This window comes from Bemisia tabaci, chromosome 6 (assembly GCF_918797505.1).
Source record: "Bemisia tabaci chromosome 6, PGI_BMITA_v3".
In the NCBI taxonomy this organism is placed as follows: domain Eukaryota; kingdom Metazoa; phylum Arthropoda; class Insecta; order Hemiptera; family Aleyrodidae; genus Bemisia; species Bemisia tabaci.
Window position 1 is genome coordinate 18,973,438 of NC_092798.1, and position 22,460 is coordinate 18,995,897.

Genomic DNA, 22,460 nt, shown 5'->3' on the forward strand with positions numbered 1-22,460 from the left:
GACAGAATTTTTGGCAATAGTTATAAGACTTTACCGAAATAAAAATATTTAATCGTGGTAACAAGGGATGATTAAATTTGCAGACGTATTGAAAAAAAAGTTCATCCTCTTGTAAGGATGCTTGTTTTTCATTTTTGAACTATTTTATTGCTTAAGTTCCGCCTGGAGCAGCATAGAGAAAAAAAAGGTGGTGTTTGCATCTTGAGGTTTGTTTACCCTGTGACGTAGGTCGGTATAACCTGGCCAGCGAAATTCAGAATTCGAAGTATGAAAAACGGACCATATTATCCGATTTTTTTTCTTAAATCAACTCATGATATAATTTCAAGCACTTTTTGTAGAATGACTTTTTTCTATAAATTACACCATTTCCAAGAAAATCGATGATAAACTCGTTGTACCGACCTACGTCATCCAAGATGCCCGAAATGCAAACACCTCCCTTTTTTTTCTCTATGCTGGAGCAGAAACTGCAAATTGCCGGAGATAACGCGACTTCCAGTAAATCTGATGATCTGATTGTGAGACCTATCATTCTTATAGGAGCCGCCGCAGCGCAGTCATGCCTTCGCCGAGAATGCCGTGCCTCGACGTCAAGCAACTATTAAAACCCTCGGGAGATCTCATTGCATATCCGATTAAATGAAGGAGTTTCTTGTGTATCGGGTGGTCTTACTCAGGTGTCGCGCTCCGTCGCACCATTATGTCTCGATTTCGAGCAACCATTGGAATTTTCAAAGATCAAATTGCATATCCGATTAAATGAAGGAACGTTAAATGAATCGAATTTAAGAATATAATGAAGAGAAGAAAAATTATGAAAATTTTCAAAAAATGACGTTCATTGATTGTCTATGTAGAAAATAAAGTATGACAGGAAGTCTGCACGCCGCAGAGCTGCAGACCGAGATGCGCATTTCTGCAGTTTCACCATTTATATATGCCTCTGCAGAAAATACTAAATGCAAAATACAAACTATTAATGCGGTAGAGGTGAAAAAATTCATACTCCCGTTGCAGCGTTCAAAAATCTCCGGTTATATTTCGTTTCTTGAAAAAAAAATCCAAAATAACTTAAAATTTAGTGTGAATGTTCGGGGTTAGTGAATAAAATTCATAGAAAAACCGTTAACTTTCTTGAAAGAAATGAAGCTGGAAAACCTTGATGAGAAAATGCCGTTTACTATCATGATCCTCTGCCATTGAGTTAGGACGATGCTCTTGAAGGCGCTCAGAGCAACTATTCCGCCACGGAAGTATTGCACAGTATCAGACGAAATTGAAGGCGCACTAACGTACGCAAATTAACTGTCATCGTTTACCGCTGTAAAGGGTCCACCGATCCCGCGATATGGTGCTCCTTCTCGGTCGATTTTTGCGACACTTGGTATCAATAGGCAATCTTTGCTCAAATTTATTTCCAAATTCGAAAATGCAGAATGGTGTGTGAGGCCTAAAGTACTGTCTCGGTTCGAGATCAATCGATTCTTGTGAAACTTGCTGCCACGCTGTATCATAATTCTGATATAAAAGTCAAATTTTCAGTCTTTGTTTATTCAATATTCAAAAATTCTAGTTGGCGGAAATGGCTTAAAATGTTATCTTGCGCCTTCGAAATTATCCAACTTTGCAATCGGAATACATCTATTCTTTTTCTGTTCAGTTTCAAAATTGATAAACTCTCAGCTATTAAGGCTGATTTGACCTTAACTTTTTTTAAAAAAATATAGACTTCTGTTTCTGTATTTTTTGCAGAGGCAAATCATTGAAATCATTTTGAAGAATCCATTTTTAATCATATTTTACTTGAAGTTCTTAAAAATATTCCAATTATGATGCAGTGTTAAAAGCATCCTATACTTCCCTTGGTCACAGTGTATACTATATCAGAGCCTCCACAACCACACGGTCTCTCAAAGGATACGAGTTCATTTATGCATGGCTCATTGACGGATCCTGCAACTTCACAAAATTGTTTTTCATCATGAAAACCTCGGGAAATATATCGATTCTTGGAAGGACCAGGTGCTCCGACAAGAATCGATTATTTAACATAGGTTTAATAGGTGGGAATCCGGTGTTGCCAAATTTCTGGATACCCCTCTGGAATGCCTGTGAAACGGTATGTGCACTATACTGCCGTGCTAAGGAAAAACGCCGTATGAACATTTGAGAGTTGCCAAATGTCTCGGGATAAAACATGTATTTTTAGGAAAGTTGTGCTTAATTTCCCTTTGTATTTTCAGATATTGTGGATGAAACAAAGAAGAAAATTGGCTGAAAATGTAAAAAAAAAATGATGACGATTTTCCCCAGTAAATTCGTTTTTTATTGAAAGAAATATGGCGACGTATGAAGGCTCTTATGGCATTCTTCCTTACCACGGCAGTATAGTAGAAACTCATGTAGAAACTCAGTGTAGGAGAAACTCATTACAGTTTAACCACTTGTTCTTTCTTTTTTCTCTCTCTTCTGGGTGTGAGGTGTTGGCGGACATGGAGGCATTTTTGACGACGAAGGTGAGACAGTCTCTCGTTCCTTTTATTCTTGCCTTCGAATTCCATAGGTTGCAATAAATTGTAATCGAATGGTCTTATTGCTATTGTGTAGGAGTGTTGCGTATGTTGCCTATTCACTAATTGAAGGGGCTCCTCTCACTGAAATTCGTAGCAATAAGATTGAAATAAATTTAAAAAAATTTTGCATTGCAAAGTGCCTACTTTTCTCTCGCATACATGGAACTCATTTTTATGATTGTTTTTCAATTTCTCTACGTATTAATCAATATAATATGTAAAAATATAGCAATTTCATGGTCAAAAATGTGCAATTTTTTTTTTAAATTGCAAAATTATTTCAATATTATTGAAGCATAGTGCTACTAGGGCTTCGTTGTGGGTAAGCGCTCTTCGAGTCAGTCTTAAAACTTTTTTTGAGAGTTCCTTCATACTTTAAAATACCGCGTTTTATTTTTAAAATCCCGATTTAAGTTGCGAAATCAATTTTTTCAAGTGCAGAATCTACAGTTAATAGTCCATGAGAATTAACGATCACAATCTCTCCCCCTCCCTCTTCACCACACGCAGACTTTTAGTTCACGGGGAGTGTTAGAGGGAACATCCTATTCATTTCCGCAATTCTGATAAGGATCCAGGATACGCTCAGAGAAAACCAATTGATAGACGCGCTCGCGGTTTTTCAAAATGCGTTTCACACGGTTCAAATCAAAACCGCGAACAAAATGTTCCCATCACAGGGACTATAAAAGCTGACATGTCCGATGAATCAAATCACTGTTGTCTGTGCCTTCGGCGGACTTTCGATCTTTGTCGGGTAAGTCTCTGAGCTTTTTTATTTTTTCCATTTGTGTCCATCACGTAATTGATTTTGCGCTAAGTGGCGATTTTCGCATACTGCGGTGTTAAGGAAAAACGCCGTATGAGCCTCTGAACGTTGCCATATATCCTTCAAATAAGGTATAAATTTACTGTGAAAATTGTGAATATTTTTCCTCGAAAATTTCAGACGATTTTGTTCGCAATTTAATCTAAGAGATCTGAAAATTTCAAGGAAAAATATTCATAACTTTCCTCAAAAATAAACATTTTATGGGTAGAAATCTGGCTACTCTCGAATGTTCATACGGCGTTCTTCCATAGTACGGCAGCATAGGACGCTGAGGAATCTACGCTCCTCAAGATTAATTTGGAAGTCAATTTGATGGTTGTATTTATGAACAATCATATCTATGACTTAAGTCGGAAAATGCGTTTCTCCAATCCCTAAACTGCAAATCCTCGATCACGTTTCATATATTAAAATGTATTAATTCGTTTAACAAAAAACTAACGAACAGTTTTTTTTTATTCATTCAAAAATATTTACAACGAATTTCAACAAATTATTTTGGTTACTTTTCTCTCGAAAAAATCGAGCGTATTTCGAAGATTTTTAAACGCGATACCGAAAATTGACACGCATTATCCGACTTCAGCCATCGATATAGATTCGAATAAAAATGAAAGCCACCATGAATTTGCGTCAGATTAGAGTTTGACGTCTTTATCTGCTCGACAAAATTTATAAGACCAGAGTGTAAATCCTTAAAAAAGTAATTATTGCTGGCTGCTGCACGGAGGATGTTTTCTGGCCTACCTCGAACATTGAAGGCGAAGTAGATAAGTGCGCAACATTCATGCTCCATAATGCTACTTTCTCTAAATTTTCTGTATACAAAAAAACTGAGATTTTAGGTATAGTGTTTCTCAAAATTTAATTTTTAACTATTTAGTGGCTTATTTTAGTAATAGCTTTAGCAACAGACTTGGTAGCTATTTAAAATAATTTAATAAAATAAACTGGATGGGAAACGCGCCGGAAAGTAGGAGTTATCACGTGCAAAAGAAAAAAGAGGGATTCCAGATCAATATTTTTTAGTAGATGTTTTGTTCTAACAAGTGTAAACTTTAATTTTTTCAAGTTTTCAACTTTTTGATATTTTAACTCCTTTAACTTTTTAAGTTTTTATCTTTTTAAGAACTTCTTTAAATTATACCAACAGTCAATTTTACCCGGGTGTTTTCCAATAAATTAGTAGAATTTGAGATTTCTTGAATAGTTAGCTCATGTAAACCGATCAGGTTTCGGTCGGTAAGTTCTGTCTGTCTATCGCTATTAATATTGAATTTTCGTGATGCAAGAATGATACGTCGTCGGTGCGCTTTTGTAATAGAATGACGTGCTTAACAAAAATTGATTTAAAGAAAAAAAAGGAAAAGAAGAAACGTGAAGAGGATTTAAAGCCAACGTTTTAACGCCACCCACATGTGTTTCTCTTTTGATGCAGGTTAAATACAAAAGAAGAAAAACTTCATCATGTCTCAGACCCAAGGTGGAAGTGACCCAAAAGACCTTCTGTACATGTTTTACCGTCCCGTTGAACCAATTTTCATCGGCAAAGGTGACGAAAATGTGACTTTTGAGCTGCCCAGAGACTACTTGGTAAGTTTCTAACAGGCAGCATTGCAATACTGTCGTGCTAAGGAAGAACGCCGTATGAGCGATCGAGCGTTGCCAAATTTTTTTCGACAAATCACGAATTTTCATGGAAGTTTGTGAATAGATCTCTTCCGATTTTTCAGGGGATTTCGTTCGTAATTTGATCCAGAAAGTCTGAATATTTGAAGAAAAAACATTCATAACCCCCTTCAAAAATAAATATTTTTCGAGAGGAAATTTGGCAACATTCAAATGCACATACGGTGTTTTTGCTTATAGCTTGGCAGAATAGCCAACTTCGAAAAATACGTTATCTCCGATTGCAGCGTAGCAGATCCTCGATCATGTTTTATTTTTTTGAAAGAAAACTAACCACAGATTTTCATACATACACTCGGCAACACTTCAGTCAACAATAACTAACAATCAAAAAAAAAATATTCCGACGAAATTTCAAGGAGACCTTAGATTATTTTGATTTCAGTATGAAGTAAAGCCTAATCAGAAATTTTCAAACGTCACTGTGGCGGGTATGCGTATTTTTCGACTTCAGCCATCGATATTTTATATTTTTCGATACTTCATATTTTTGTCCAGCATGTTTAGGAAATGTTCATTTCATCAAGATCTGTCTCCGTTGAATGCTTCGGGCATGTACAATTTTAAAATATTGGTTGTTTATTCTAACACTAGGGGTTGTACGGGTACACCCCCTGACCGCTTCGCGGTCTAACCCCCGAAGCGCCTCGCGCATTGAGCATTACACGTTACGCGTTATCCTTGCGCTTTCATAGCATAGAGCAGGGCCGGATTTACCTACTTGCCGCCCATGGGCCGCCTGTATTTTGCCGCCCCCTTCTCATTCGTTTTGAAACATCAATAAAAACCATCAAGTGAACGTGCCGGAAGGGGAGGGGTGCATAAGACGCGTTTACCTGCTCGTGTTGGATACATTTCAAAAGTTGCAAAATTTCACGGAACTTGACGCGAAAGTTAAGTCCCGTAAACCTATCTCTGTGTGGACAAGGTCCTCCATTTATAAGAAATGAACCAAAAAATTATGAAAGGACAAACATAAATGTGGTTTAATAATTTTAACTTCCGCCGCTGCGCCGCGCTGATCGCACTGTGTTTGGCGCAATGCGTGAAGTATTCCTGCAGTCTTGTAGGCGCTAATATGTGTTACATGCCGACCGCCGCGGCGCCGCGCCGAGGGCTTGTCCTTTTCATCTCAAGTCCTCGTCATCATTCCTCTCTGCGCTGAGCTCCAGGCCAAATTGCGTGTTTAGTTCCTCTCTTAACTCGACTAATTAAAGATACTGTCTCTTGTATCACCGAAAAACGACAAAATTAGAAATTACTATACTCTCAGAAGAAAGAGATTTTGTTTCCTTTTCTTATTGATAATTTTTTTCTCTGAATCCGATTTTTTTATACATACATTTAAAAAAATCGCAAAATATTGCCGCCCACTAAATTTGCCGCCATGGGCCGCGGCCCATGTGGCCACCCCCTTAATCCGGCCCTGGCATAGAATATGATTTTTCCAACGAGATAAGGAGGAGAGACGTAACGTTTTTAAAAAGGGTCTAAAGGGGCCAAGATATGACTAAAAAGTATATTTTGTAAACTATAAATTGAGGGGCTTGGAGGACAAGGCGCACCACTAGTGCAGTTTTTGCTATTTTCATATTACATAGATCCTTATGGCGGGAAGAAAGTTTAAACTGACTTCCTGATGCTAAAATACGGAATTTGGGGGCGAATTTTTCACAGAATCAGGTGTCATTAAGGTGATTCGATGGACGCCATATTTTGTGTCAGAATGACGTGCGATATATCGCATCGATTGGCTCTATTTTTTCAGCTACTAATCATTTTTCTCAAATTTTGAGATCGCAATTCTGTTGTCAGGAGACTAAAGCACTCACCAATTTTAACAAAGAAATTCAACGTAATAAAGGCGTGGTTTTTTCAGAGAGAAAACATCGCATTCGATACTGATATCTAAACTGCACTCGAATGCGATATTTTCTCTCTAAAAACAACCACGCCTTTATTACGTTGAATTTCTTTGTTAAAATTGGTAAGCGAGTGCTGTAGTCTCCTGACAAGTTGTCAGTGACAACAGAATTGCGATCTCAAAATTGGAGAAAAATGACGGGTAGCTGAAAAAATGGAACTAATTGATGCGATATATCGCATGCCGTTCTGACACAAAATATGGCGTCCGTCGAATCACCTTAAGACTAGTTTTATTTGAAGTCGTTAATATCTCAATTTTTTCAAAAACTGCACTTATGCGGCTTATCTTCCAAGCTCCTCAAATGAACGTATTTCTGCTGAACGGAGGTGTGTGCATTATGACGCGAGCTCTATCATGCATTATATCCTTACGTGTCTCAGGGCTCATGTCTTACTGCACATAGTTCCGTTTGGTAGAAATACGTCCAAATGATATACATAGCTTTTTGAACTGATCACCGAAAAATGTTTCTTTCTTTTTTGTAGACGGATCGATACAAGCCGCTCGTGTCAGACATTCAGTCACGATTTCCCGGATCCAAAACTGTTACGATTCGATCGGTCCAGAAACTGCCCGACATCTCCAGGATCCTGCAACTCGATCGTCATGATAACTTCTCCCTGTTCATCCCCTATCACCGAGAGCTTGCTGCTCAACTCGTTTCTATCCTCATGGGTACGTAATTTGTCTCTTTCATATGGGTGATCCAAAAGTCCTGCAACACCCCCATAACCCCTAGGATTCTTGCCCCTTCTCAGGGTGACGTTATCCCATTGAAATCTTGGCGGGCCACAAATGGGAGCTCCTTTGTTCTGAGAACATTCAAATAATTTCAAATCTCTTTCTTAATTCATTTAAAAGTTACAGGGGTGATGCTTGGTGCTGGTGGTGCGGGATTTTTGGATCATTCTGTAGAATCCACGTATGAGCCTGACCAGAGATGCAAATTGAAATCTTGGTGGTAAATTAGGCTGAGAAAATTTCATGACATATCATAGAATTCTCAGGAGCCGAGTATGCAACTTGCAACACACAACTGAGGATTCAGGTGGAACTCTGAAGTTCGACTCATGATCATTTACTTATTTTTCAAAATTTCAAAATCGGGGTTTTACCGTTTCTCAGCGTTTTATTTAGCAGCTTGAGTCTTTCAAACTGGTTTAAAATTTTTTTTATTAAATTTTGAACGAATGGTTTCAGCTAAATTACCCCTGAAGTAAATGAGATATTCTGTCACAGGAAAGAGCAAACCATAGAAGAAATTTAGAACGCACTCAGAAAAATTCACATTTGAGAAAATAAAATGAATAAATAACCCAAACTAGTTGATTTTTGTCCCAATGGAAGACATACTTAACGAATTTAAATGACACATTTCTGGAGCCCAATACTAAAATGACAATCTGAAACCTAATGTTTTTCTTTCTTGCAAAACTAAAATATTTGAATAATTAACTTGGATTTCGTAGTAATTCTGGTTTAAACTGTTAATGAAAAACTCGTAAAAGCATCAATGTTACTATGCCGCAATGCTGAAATTTTTAGTAGGTACACTTACTAATTGTAATGTCCCTTATTCTTTTTGACGGAATTTTTAACGGCTCCTCTGTTCTCTTCATCGTGCGAAGTTGAAGTTGCTGAAATGTGACAGCGTGGGTCGGGATCATTTTAGAACAAAAGGGTTTATATCGAATAATGAGAAATTTGTGATTTTTTTTCAGGACTGAAGAGCTTCGACGAATTTCAGTCTGTCTGTGCTTACTGTCGTGACCGAGTGAATCCTTACTTGTTCATCTACGCCATGTCGGTGGCTGTGCTGCACAGACCTGATACCAAGAATCTTCAGATTCCCTCTCTCTGCGAAATTTTCCCGGAAAAATTCATGGACAGTAGCGTGTTTCTTAAGGCTAGAGAAGAGGCGATCGTCGTCCCAACTGCATCCCGAGTAAGTTATTCCCAAGAAATCGTATTTTTTTAAAAAAAAAAAAAAAAAAAATTTAATTACGAGTATACCACTTAAATAATTGAATTTGGACCCAAGTAAACGCAGGAGAGCACCGAGATTGGCCCTGAGAAAAGTACCTAATTTGAAGTTTCATTCCCTTATCCATACTGCTCAATGTTAGAGAAAGTTCAACATCCATTTTCTCTTCTAAAGTATCTTTTTCTCGACTTTGATTTCTTAATAAGAGAAAATGTGCAGCTACTTATGCTCAAAACTATACTCTTAACTCATTTCCCCTCAGAATTCGACTTTATCCCTTTTCGTTCACGTGTGAATCGTAGGTATACACTCTCACTGGTGGACTTACGGGGGTGCAAAGTGTTTCACCCACTTTCTAGTAGGAGAATTGTAGGATGGCGAAGGGTGAGCAGTACCAGAGATTTTGGTCTGATTTTTTAAGGGAAAAAGTACGATTTTTCTATCTACAAAATTTCTTTCTTTGGAAGGGGGGGGGGGGTATCAACCTCAATTGGACAGGTGGTCCTGCCTCTTTTACGTTTGCCAAGGCTTCGGTTGAAGCATCTCGATTTTGGATTAGAAATTAACCCATCCAAGAATATGTTCCTCATTGAATTTACAACATTTCCTCCAGATGGCTATCGAAATACCCAGAGACTACTCCGCCTCCGACCTGGACATCGAACATCGTGTGGCATACTTCCGAGAGGACATCGGAGTCAATCTTCACCATTGGTACTGGCATCTCATTTACCCCTTCGAGGGCCCCAGGAACATCATCAACAAGGACAGGAGAGGAGAATTGTTCTACTACATGCACGAACAAATTTTAGGACGGTGAGATTCATTTTTCTAATTTTCATTTTTATTTTGTAATGCTGAGCACCTCGCAGCGGGGGGAGGGGAGGGGTCCAGGGTCGATTCAGCCACCACGGCCGACAAAGAGGGGGAGGGAATATTAGCTCATAACCAAAAAGAGTGATTTTTTTCTCTTCTTTTTCTGCCAGCGGACTGATTGTAGAAATTGATTTACAAAGCTATATACAAAGAGGACAAAAGGGATAAGGAGGGATCCTATTGGTGGTTGCAATGGACAAAGGAGGTAGATAATAGACTAACTAACGGCAATCCACGAGAAACCTTCTAGTTAGTCCATCATTTTCTCCCTTAGTCTACAGGAACCAACCAATTCAACCAATAGGATCGATCCCTACTCCCTATGTCTTCTTTGTCTATAGCTTTGTCTATCAATTTGAACTAATCCGGGGGGGGGGGGGGGTGAACCTCCGTTACGAGTCCGTAACAAGGGGGAGGAGGACGTTTATGGCTGCGTCACAAGGGCGCGATTAACGCCGATTTTTCAAAAATCTGAGATGAAAAATCAACGCAAGGTGGCAATTTGTCATTGAAACTCTATCAAAAAGGGCTAATTTGAAGACAGAAGGTTGAACCGAGCGTTATCATATTTTTATAGGGGGTGGAGGTCTGTGTCATGAGTACGTTCCTAGGAGGGGGAGGGTTGAAAATCCGATCTGCAGCGTTACGTACTTTATGAACAGTCCCACACGAGGCTCTCATCGGCGGGAGGCAGAGGAATCAAGGTGATTCGTCAAGCACTCTGACTTGACGTAGTCGATATTTATATAATAATAAAGTTTTAATTTTAACCAGGTACAACTTCGAGAGAATCAGCAACCGTTTAGGAAGAACGAAGCGTCTCTTGAATTTGCGCGAGGAAATACCGGAGGGTTACTTCCCCAAACTCGACAGCACTGTTGCTTCAAGAGTTTGGCCCGCCCGCGTACGCAACGCAACTTTAAGTGTAAGTCCCTGTTTATTTTCCAATAATAATATTTGCAGTCAGAGTTTACGGGTGAATGCTAATCGGAGTTTGAACTGTTTGCGGTAGTTTAAGCATCTGCATCTCTAATTTCAATTGGACGTATTCAAATCAAATGATCTACTCCAAAGTAGCATATATTGCGAAAAGTAGCAATTGCATAGTAAAAATATTGCAATTCCGCTGAGTGTTGTGTATGTTGCCTAGCTCCGATTTGAAGGGGCCCCATTTATTGAGACTATTGCAGTAAAATTGAAATAAGTCGCAGCAATTTTTCATTACATTGCATATTGCCTATCTTTCTAGCACATGAAACTCATTTTATTGATTGTTTAGAATCGGCATAAATCGACTAAATTATGTAAAAATATTGCAATTGACCAATGACCTAATTGACCTAATCAGATTGCATTTCGTTACCCTAACAGGACATCGACCGAGAGAGTGAACAGCTACAATTTGATATTGCGGATCTCGAACGTTGGCGGGATCGTATTTTGGAGGCTATTCACATGGGAGCAATAATTACTGTAAGTTAACTTCCTCATATTATTTATTCGTTTTCGCTCATGAAGTTTACCGCCGCTAAATTATATACAAGCAACTTTAATTCGTCACCTTCCGGCCAAAGAATCACCAGCGCCATGCGACGTTTGAAAATTTCCGCCGCCATCTTATTTTTTACAGAGAAATTGTTCAACAAAGCCGTCCGAAAATTTCCCTGAATTTTCTTTCTGCTGCCGATAAATTCAATGAAATTCGAAACAGACCCAACCAACAATTCTCTGTAAAAAAAATAAAATGGCGGCGGAAATTTTGAAACGTCGCATGGTGCTTCTGATACTTTGGCCGTAGGTGATGAATTACAAAATCCGCATGGGTGATCAACTTATTCTCCTTCATTAGGAAAGATATGTAGTACGTCCGCATACAATGACACTCGGTACTTAATAGGTAAGTAAGTCTTTATAGAGTCATTACTAAAAGAGTTGAAGAACCGTACGGTACCGCTAAAAGGATCGAATTTTCAGGAATCACGGGGATTTGAATTCATCATCATGATTAGACTTTTTTAAGTTGAAATTTTAATTTTAAGAACGGTAAATATTCTATCAGCGACCGACTTCCCTCATTCTTTCATTCACTCACATGTGGATTTGCAAATCTTACGCGTCATTTTTATTTTACAGAGCGACGGATTACGGATTGAATTGGATGAAGCCAAAGGAATCGACATCCTTGGAAATATAATGGAATCAAGTATCTTGTCAGTCAACAGAGATTTGTACGGAGATCTCCACAACAGAGGTCACGTGGCTATTGCCCTTTGCCACGATCCAGACCATCGTTACCTGGTTGGTTTATATCTCTTCCCCATCAAGTTCAACTCTATTCTATTTACCATCAGCTAATACGTTAAATTGTATAATTAAAAAATAGAATAAAAAAACAAATTAACAAATGCTGCCTTCTAACAAACAACTCGCAGAGATTCAATAATAAGGGCTTAGTTCAACGATCAAGACTGGACGATGGATGAGTGTGAGTGAACATGACATTTCTGTGGCAGTGTTTTTGCCTACCCGAAAATTTGAAGGCAATTCTCCATTTCTCGTAATTTATGATCAAATGACCACATTAATCCACCTACAACAACCGCAAATGAGCCTATTGAAACCACGCAAGCAAATAGTTAGATAGTTTACCACTCATCTATTTAGGTACTTTATTTTGTTTCCGATGTCTTTTTCGAGTATTGCATTTCGAAAACAAAATTCAGAGACGGAAGTAAAGATTTAAGTTGTGTACAATTTCTAAATGCCAAGAAAAACAATTTAAGTGTTGTATAGTCGGTAAAACTAATTATACACACGGAATGAGTGCCCATTCTAAAGTCATCTCGATACACACAGGAGCAATTGGACTACATTTTGCAATTTGGAGCTATAAATTCTAGCCCGGTTTAAAAACGACGTATGTGCCATTAGTTTCCCTATGCACATAGGTGTTTTTCCAGAAGAGCCAGAATTTATAGTTCCAAATTTCAAAATGCAGTCCAATTCATCCACCGAGCCCCCCCCCCCCCCCCCCCCATTCTTACCATTAGGACGTGAGAATGTTCTGAGATCAGGTCTCTCTTATTTTTGTGCCAGTTGTTACCTATATTCTTAAATGTACTAATTTTCTCTTTACAGGAGAACATATCTGTGATGGGAGACCCAACTACAGCTATGAGGGATCCAGTGTTTTACCGTTGGCACGCTATGATCGATTACATATTCCAAGAGCACAAAAATAAACTCCCTCAATATACCGTGAAGCAGGTATAAATCATACAATCAGCTATCATTAATGTGTATAATTAGTTTGTTTGTCACTTGCTCTCAAATTCAATTCAATCCATGAAAACTCAAAATTGAGTTCTTGAAACTGAAGCAGGGTATCTTACAAATAGTTTAAAATAAAAAACGCTCAACAACGTGAAACCAAACAGGAGTTATGGCGGTTTGAAATTTGGAGTTAAAAAAACTCAGTTTTAAGAAAAATTTGTCTGAAATGCTTAGGGCACGAAATTGCTGGATTTATATGCAATTTACACGCAGTGGCGAGGCGTGAACGATCGATTACCGATATTTCCCCATTTGAAACTGTGGTAAAGAATCGATTATTAAGGTGCTCGCTGCTCGTTGCGAAAACCCTGTTTATCGATCCTTTTCCATAGGTTTAAATGGCAGATCAATCGGTATATCGCAAAGCACGCTACGCCACTGATTACACGACCTGACAAAAATTTGAAATAAACCGCTTTCTACAAGGACAATAAACAGAGTTTTCAATTGAAAATTGAAAATTGTAAATCTAATTTCTCCACACCGAACGTGGCAAAAATCGCTGCATTAAAAATTTCACCTTTCATGGATTTGGGTCTTTTCCCCCGTGGACGGTCGGGGTTTATTTTTGTAAAAAGACAAAATTTCATACTAGAAAATTCGCACCATTCTTCACTGAGGTACTAAGTACATCGGTCACTGCACATGAAACTGCGGTGCTGTACAAGAAACAGCACTTAAATATATTAAATCAATAGATGAAGAGAAGATATTTAATAACTATTAGCAATAGAGAAAGAAAGGTAGAATAATATATACATAAAGTAATATAGTTAGTAATATTTCAGTGCTGTACATGAACCTTAGTGACATCGGTGTTGTACATCGTTTCGTTTTTACAGCTTACCTTCGACGGAATCAAAATCAACAACGTGGAAGTTCAAATTCAAAGCTCCTCTGCTCCGAAAAACGAATTCGCCACATTCTGGCAGCAGAATGACATCGATCTATCCCGTGGATTGGACTTCGCTCCGGGCGGCCAAATTCTCGCTCGTTTTACCCATCTCCAGCACGCTCCGTTCGTCTATAAAATACTCGTAAGTTTCTGTGGCAAATCTCTTTATTTACTGCTCATTTAACGATTTCATTCAATGGATGTTTACAACGAACATATTGTTGTCGCAATCCACATGTTTGAAAGGAAAACCGCGTATTCGGTGGTTCAAAATTTTCTATTAATCATTAACAACTGAGTTTGCTATGTCAATGGAGTGTGTATCATTCAAAAAATGATTACTTTACAGTTGCTTAAGCGTGCCTTGAGAAAAAAATAACTTAGTAAGATAACTGTTTCTAAAACGTCATCTCGCATTTAGTTTTTCGCCCTTAATGGGTGCTGTCAGGCATTGCGATTGAGCAGTCTAAAGCGCCTTCAATTTTTGCGTATGCAACGCGGACATCTCACGAGTGCGAATAGTTGTATCAAAGCGTTGCCCTAAGCATATTCGTAACTAACTTGGTGTTTCGTGGTTAAGAAGTCGTCTCAGTGGTATAATATGTTCGTCGTTATGATGTAGAAAATAATTGAAAACTAATTGCCGGATTGTGAGGGAAGAGAGAGAAAAAAACATCCGTAAACGACAACGTTGCCACATACTACAATTTGCGGAAATTTTGAAGGGAAAAATGTGCTCACTAATATGGGCGAAACTTTTTTGGAAATATTTATCGGTGGAAACTTTGTAGGGGACGTTTAAAAAAATTACGACCCCAATTTGCAAAATAGACTGGTCTAAAAGTGTGATCCCTGGTAAAAATTGGCGATAGGAGCTGCGTGTCTAAATACCATAGGAGTTCTTATAGCCGACTAAAGAAGGCTATTAAAAATCATATAGCTGACTGTAGAAAGCGGAGCAAATCATATAGCCGGGCTATACGAAGCTATAAAAAAGTATACAGTCGGGCTATAGTTCCTATCGCCGGGCTTTACACTTTATCGCCATTGGCTATAAAAGGCTGTAAGAAATTGTGTAGAGATTCGTGTGCTTTGAAAATCATTAAGTTTGATACTGAACTACCTTAATATTTACGAAACACACATTATATTTTCCTTTAAAACATATTTTTTTTTCATCAATTAAAATGAGAATTATCCATACAGAGTGTGCAAACATTTCAAAATCATGAGTTGAAAAACGCTGACTCCGCAAGATTAAATATTAGAGCCTAACGCAAAGCGGAGCGGCGACGCACTGGCGCCTACAAACCTAACAGGGATACTTCACACATTGCGCAATGCGTGAAGTATCCCTGTTAGGTTTGTAGGCGCCAATGCGAGTTTCGCGCTCTCTGCCCGCCCGCCGCTTCGCGCAGCGTGCCGCGGCGTCTGAAGCAACTATTTCATACCAGAGGTATTGCACAGTATCATAAGAAATTGAAGGCGCTCCAACATTTTAAGAATGACAGGCATCCTTCTAAAGTACGGAGCTTTCCTCGCAAAATAAATCAAGATACTACGGCACAAAAAGAGAGCGGTAGTCCAAAAACTAACTAAGTCCTAGTATCCGTATTTAATAACGTTTGGCATAACCTTTATCGTCTGGCTGTTGCTTAATCGCCATCGGCTATAAAAGGCTATAAGAAATTGTACAGCCGGCAACAGAAGCTATTGGGAATCTTACAGCCGGCTTTAGGTTTATAGTATGTTGGAACACACATTCTACTGCCAATTTTTACCAGGGATGCCCTACTTATGTGTATACATCATAAACCTGTTGATTTAATCTTTATACTTTGTTCTTTATATGATCTTAAGGGCTCTAATGACCCGTTTAAAGGACTGTTTAGCAGAATTACAAGATGAAATACGTTAGTTTTGCATTCGCATTTTAACGAAAAAATAATGAATCTTCGGCCTTCATGACCACCAGTCCATCAAATTTTTCTTTATCTTGACGAATTCATCGATTTTTTTTTCGCTCATCAGGTGGATAACACTAGCTCTGGCAACGTCACTGCAACTGTAAGAATTTTCTTAGCTCCAAAACAAGATGAAAGGGGAGTGCCATTCTTGTTCAACGATCAACGCTCTCTCTTCATTGAATTGGATAAATTTGTCACTACTCGTAAGTGTTTATTTTGAAAAGTATATATTCAATCTGAAAAAAATGAAATGCTTGTATAAAATGAGATTGGACGTAAATGAGTTCATGCTCGTTCAGCCAAAATTACTCACTACCTGAATTCTGAGTTATACGCGATCTACCCTTATTCTATCATGATTTCAATGTCATGTTATTGATTTTTGCCGGAGAAGAAGATTTCAGTAAATTTCTGAAATATTGATCAGACGGTGTCAAGAAGTTGGGCTAAATTGAGTTGCAACATTGCAGCCTTTCCAAGACTGAGCTTTATCTCATTTTTAAATTAAAATTTAGTTCTATGGCCAATGACCAAATGAGGTGCTCGAGACGTGGTGGCTCTAAGAAGAGCCGTTGAAAAGGGCAAGCCGGCCGGCTGCGAGATGTCCGCTGCGTGATGGAGTGATGTGGCCCGTGTGACTGACGGGAGCGGAGTGTCTTGAAGCGGTGAGGTCACGACATATATAGCCGTGGTTGAGACTGCGGCGGCCAATCAGGGGCGAGCATGGGCTGCGTCGCCAGAGGTGAGCGGTGATTGGCCGCCACAGTACTTCCCTGCGGTTGAGACGGAGTCTCTGTGGGTGGTTGGAGAAGTGAGTGGTGAAATTGGATGTTGGAGTGAAAACAGGATTGGAAAATGTGTGTAAAGTGGATGGAAAGTTGAGGATTGAGGGAGTGATGATGGAATATTGAGGACTTGATTGAGTGATGATATGAGTTGAGGGATGGTTGATTGAGTGAGTTGAGGGTTGATTGAGTGAGTTGAGGATTGATTGAGTGAGTTGAGGGTTGATTGATAGGTGAGAATCAAGAGGTGCATGTCAGCGTGCCGGGGAGCGCCATTCGACCCGGGTGACACACGGTTGAAGTTTTGTGACCATCATCTTTCCGGGCAAAGAGGTTGATGCTCGGGACAACAAGTTGGGAACGTGCTGTGTTCTGCGGCAACTTGCTGGAGCGTGTTGATTTGCGCGGCGGAGAGAGATGGATACGATGCGGTGATGATGCTGGAAGCTTTCAATGTTCATGCTAAGATGATCAAATATGACTGTTCCAGTGAGAGATTTGAGTTTGAGTGCTTGAGTACAGTTGACTTGTGAGAAGGTTGAGCGTGTTCTTGAGGTGAGGATCCATGAATGAAGTGAATCAGAAGGCTGAGCGTGTTCACTCACGGCGGGAGTCACCAATATGGCCAAAGACCAAAAGAGGTGCTCTGAGACGTGGTGGCTCTAAGAAGAGCCGTTGAAAAGGGCAAGCCGGCCGGCTGCGAGAGGTCCGCTGCGTGCTGTGGTGAAGCGAGTCCCGTGTTACGTACGGGTGCGGAGTGTCTTGAAGCGGTGAGGTCACGACAGATATAGCCGTGGTTGAGACTGCGGCGGCCAATCAGGAGCGAGCATGGGCTGCGTCGCCAGAGGTGAGCGGTGATTGGCCGCCACAGTTCGAAACATCGTGGATTTCATGATGGAATTGTATGATTTTTTTATTTAATTTAACATCTACTATGGAGAATGAGCGGGAAAAACTTGCTTTGGAGGATTCTAAAATATTTCAGTAATGGGGTACCTAACGATTGTTTAGCGGGGAAAAGAAAAGGAATTTTACATACAATTTTGCGCGGGTGAAAGTCAAGCACGTTTCTTGGCAGAATGATTGGAGGCTTTGAATCATATACTGAAACTTCAATTGGACGTATTTCTGCCAAACGGAACTATGTGCATTAAGACATGAGCCCTAAGATTCATAAGAATATATGCATAACAGGGCTCATGTCATAATGCACATAGTTCCGTTTGGCAGAAATACGTCCAATTTTAGGAGCTCAGTAGGGGAAAGGCAACCCTTATCAAGTCAAAATGGGGGAAAAAAGATATTGGAAGTTTTATGCTTCCATGCATATCGTTCAGTTCGAAATATTAATCGCATTCTTTTTTGCGCGAGCAACATATACTTTATTACAATTTTCATTTCTTTCTTTTTGTCAGCGAATAATATTATCTGTTCAGTTTCAAACCTCTTATCTCGAATCAAACACTTACTTTCCTTTGAAAAATAAGACCAGATCTCTTCTTGCAAAACTTGATTTAATGCTACTTCTATGTTCAAATCTTGCCACTTATAGCTACTTTGAATTTTCTCAAATTTTCAGTGAAGAAAGGTCAAAACCTGATTGAACGTCGCTCAATCGATTCAGCTGTGACTCTGCCGTTTGAATACACATTCCGAAACCTCTCGAACATGCCAACCTCCGGACCAGAAGCGGAGAGATGGAACTATTGTGGCTGTGGATGGCCCCAACATCTTTTGATCCCGAAAGGATCGCCAGAGGGACTGCCCTGTGATCTATTCGTGATGATTTCCAACTGGGCTGAAGATAAGGTTAGTACTCAATGCACACAACTGAAGTGCGATTCTCGCCAGATGAAAATACTGCCGTTCTAAGGGAGAACTCTGCATGAACATTCGAGAGTTGCTAAATTTCCCTTGATAAATGTGTATTTTGAACAACATTCATATACATTTTTCTTTGAAATTTTCAGATATTTCAGAGAAGATGGCGTACAAAATTGTTTGAAAATGTTGGAAAAAATTATTTACGCAATTTCCCCAGTAAATTCGGTTTTCATCGAAGCAAACTTCGCAACGTCTGGAGGCTCATACGACGTTCTTCTTTAGCACGGCAAAATACTGGGACTCTTCTACATATTTCATAGAGAATATGAGTCGTAATGTAAATGAGAGAGCTGGCGCCTTGTCCTGCTCGACGAGTTCCGAGCCCGGTGTGCGCCGAGCTTCGGTCACTTTGTCGATGCATGTTCGATCCAATATGGCGGTGCGGAATATGTGGTAATTCCTATCTCTTTGTTTACATCGGATGGCCGGGCCCCCGTGTATCGATTACAATCGATTGTGTATCGAAAAAGTGACCCAGCGTCACACAGGAGTCTCGAAATTCGGGACGGGAAAATGCTTATATGTGGCGCCACCTCTCCCACTTACATTACGACTCCTTGAACTCTATGGTCCATTCACACGTATAAATCGATACTATTCAAGGCAGGCACGTCTCACCTAGAATCGATTATTTGTACAGGGTATAAACGGAGGAATAACACTGCTTGTCAACATGCAATAATCGCCGCTAAGGTGGTCAGTTCACTGCTGAGAGTGCACAGCGAAAGCGCCTTCATTCATTCGTATAGGCAACACGGGCAACCGTAAAGCCCGAATAGTTGTATTCAGCTCCTGTTACTAGCGCCGCGCTCGTCTCATGCGGTCGTCAGTGAAAGAACCAGTAGGCGGGTCGTATGAATTCATAAAATGTCACTCTACATGACTGAAAATTCCCCTGTTGTATGAAGGAAAGTCATTGATTGGTTAATAATCATAATGGAGCAGGCAAAATTTAATATTGTAGATAGCTGAAAAGTTTCTCTGGGGAAGTCGAAACATTTATTCTGTAGTGAGGCTGATATTTAAAATCTGGAAAAAGAAGGGGAAAAAAGAAATCTCTTTGGAATTGCTAATAGCCTCTTTTTGCCCGCAGAAAAATACCTGTTTCATCAAAGGAGCTTTTAAAGGAACTTTGCATACTTATGTAACTTATTATGTATCTTTGGTACACGTAAAGGCGGGCAGTCACCTATATAATGACAAAAAGAGTAATTTGTGCATTGTGATTCAATCATTCTGCTATTAATTATTTATCAAACTTCATACATAGAGGGAAAATTACAAGGTCATTCTTATTTTTTAAGATTGTGGGTCAATGATAATATATATTTCTGTAAAAAAAAATATAATAAAAAAAAAAAAAAAAAAAAAAAAAAAAAAAAAAAAAAAAAAAAAAAAAATGGATGCACTTTCTGAAAGAAATAATTTCTGAAATATCTCTCAGTTTCGTATGAGAAGGAAAATTAATAATCAAACGATAATCAAGTAGAATGAAAGCGGTAAAATCGAAACATTTAATCCAACCGAGAGTTATTTCCTGGTTTCAAAACTGTCAAGGGCTGTCAAAGGCTGTCAGAGCTTGAAAATCATTATTCTGTATTAGCAGATGGCCGAATTCAATCAAAAAGTAGGTCAAAGCGGGCTTGCGGAGGCGCTAATGAAATTGCTCGTATCCTCCGTTGCATTTGCGGCTCATTCCCATTTACACTTGGGGAAAAAGCCCCAAAGGCATTTCAATTTCTTTTCGTGCGGTACATTCGCATATGATAATATTGCGTGTCATCAAGTTTAAGGTTTCCAGAGTAGGAACCTTATAACTTCGAATGGTTTGCGTGAGTTTATGAGTCGATCTTAAACAAAATAAACGAGACCAGCATGTTTTTCGTGGAGGTCACAGAAAAGAGTCATCCTCATCCCAGAGGACTGATTATTGAAATCTATAGACAAAGCTATAGACAAAGCTGACATAGGGAGTATGGATCGCGATCCGATTGGTTGCAACTGGTGGTTCTTATAGACTTAGGGGGAAATGATGGACCAAGTGACGGGTCTCTTGTCAGTTGCCGTTAGTTTATCTATTACTTACCTCCTTTGTCCATTACAACCACCCGCTTCCACCAATAGGATCCCATATCCTTTTTGTCTTCTATATCTCTCGCTCTGTTTATCAATTTCAATAACCGGCCCGCAGAGGAAACCCAATCTGGTTCTAGGTGGCGGTAGCCACCCCGACCCAATCCTAAAAAACCCAATAGGTAGGAACTCCCCCTAAAAAGTTGACGACCAAGAAAATACCCTTTTCAGCAATCTGTCTCCTTATCAATACTATTACATTTGATTTCGGAGGGTTTATATTCTCATGATGGGGTTGATTGCAGGTGGACGACGCGAAATCCGACGTTGGCTGTGACGACGCCAGCAGTTACTGCGGTCGAAGGGACAGCAAATACCCTGACAAACGTTCGATGGGCTTCCCGTTCGACCGTCGACCCCGGCAGGGAGTCGCCAACCTCAAGCAGTTCTTGACCCCGAACATGTTCGTCCTGGACACGAAGATCAAGTTCACCGATCGGATCATCCCACCCTCCGGTGGTAACCTTCAAACCCTCCATTCAAAGTAGCGGTAACCGCCCCAAGAATCAGCAGCAGAGTGGCAGCAGATCAGTCGAGTAGACATTGAGCTTCATAGGTATGACTGCATCCGGAGGTAATGCTAATATACTTTCAACAGCCTTGGGTTAGTAGAAAAAAAACCCTCAGCAGGATGGTGCCGACTAAAAATTGATTCATTTCGTCACATGCGTACATACATAAGAGTCGCTCTCACAGCGCTCTCCGGAGCTCTGCGACGCCTAACCGCCACAAAACTCGGTCCTCCCACAGGTCATCAGGGAGTTGGCACTCCCTCTTATTTCGTCACTATTTTTTAAATACCCCCCCCCCCCCCCCGTCCCAAAACATCATACCTGAAATCTATTAAACAGTCACTGATAGGAATTGTATCACCTGGAAAAAATGCTCGAGCTCTGATAATAATTTGCAGTTTTGTTGATTTTCACGTGAGAAGAAGTAGATAGTTAATTCTGAAATTAATTTTTAAATATTCTTTTAAGCAAACCTTATTTTCATTTTTTGTCGGGAATTCGGTGTCTCAACGAGTAGAAAGTAAGAAAGTAAAAGAGTGGGTGGACAAAAAATATCATGCCCTGAGTTTCAATGACAACATTTTCAATAGTACATTTTTTTATAGTTTGAAAATACATTAAAAAACTTTAATCAAATTTGAGAATTTTAAACAATGGCTGTGAAATACCTAGGTTTAGGAACACACCTGAAATTATAGAATCTTATCTTTTAAATATTTTCAAAACGATTTCTCTATCATTCAACGGAAATACGTCCTCCGCCTGTGAAGAGAGGAAAAAAAATCCGTGTCGGATAACCTAAACAATTCCAGAACTGCTCGCGAACTTCAACGGTTATATTAAAAAGCAGTCATTGCGTATTCGGATGAGACTCATTAGACCCTCGGTGCAGTCATCCTCACTTTCCTGGAGCTTTATGCATGCTTGAAAATACCTGATCAACCAACGGATCTCATCCAATACCATGTGATCCTATTTTTCCTAGTATGTCATCATGAATGTCAAATCTTTTTGATCAATCTACAAGTTTGTTGAAATAATTCAAAATATAATATTATATGCATTAA

General features: G+C 39.4%; 1 protein-coding gene across 1 annotated transcript; it reads left to right on the forward strand.

Annotated features, from left to right (window-relative positions):
* Positions 1–3,286: 3,286 nt before the first annotated feature.
* LOC109043106 (phenoloxidase 1) lies at positions 3,287–22,460 on the forward strand. The gene is made up of 13 exons (XM_019060171.2): positions 3,287–3,333; positions 4,847–5,001; positions 7,510–7,699; positions 8,746–8,969; positions 9,622–9,824; positions 10,659–10,809; positions 11,256–11,357; positions 12,018–12,182; positions 13,023–13,151; positions 14,060–14,254; positions 16,144–16,282; positions 18,444–18,673; positions 21,127–22,460. The coding sequence occupies exons 2-13, from the start codon at positions 4,876–4,878 to the stop codon at positions 21,367–21,369; spliced, it is 2,097 nt and encodes a 698-aa protein (XP_018915716.2). The 5' UTR covers positions 3,287–3,333; positions 4,847–4,875; the 3' UTR covers positions 21,370–22,460.

Coding starts and splice junctions, on each gene's coding strand:
- LOC109043106 (XM_019060171.2), top strand. CDS start 4,876: ATGTCTCAGACCCAAGGTGGAAGTGACCCAAAAGACCTTCTGTACATG. Junction 5,002..7,509: donor AGCTGCCCAGAGACTACTTG/GTAAGTTTCTAA, acceptor TCTTTTTTGTAG/ACGGATCGATACAAGCCGCT. Junction 11,358..12,017: donor ACATGGGAGCAATAATTACT/GTAAGTTAACTT, acceptor TTTATTTTACAG/AGCGACGGATTACGGATTGA.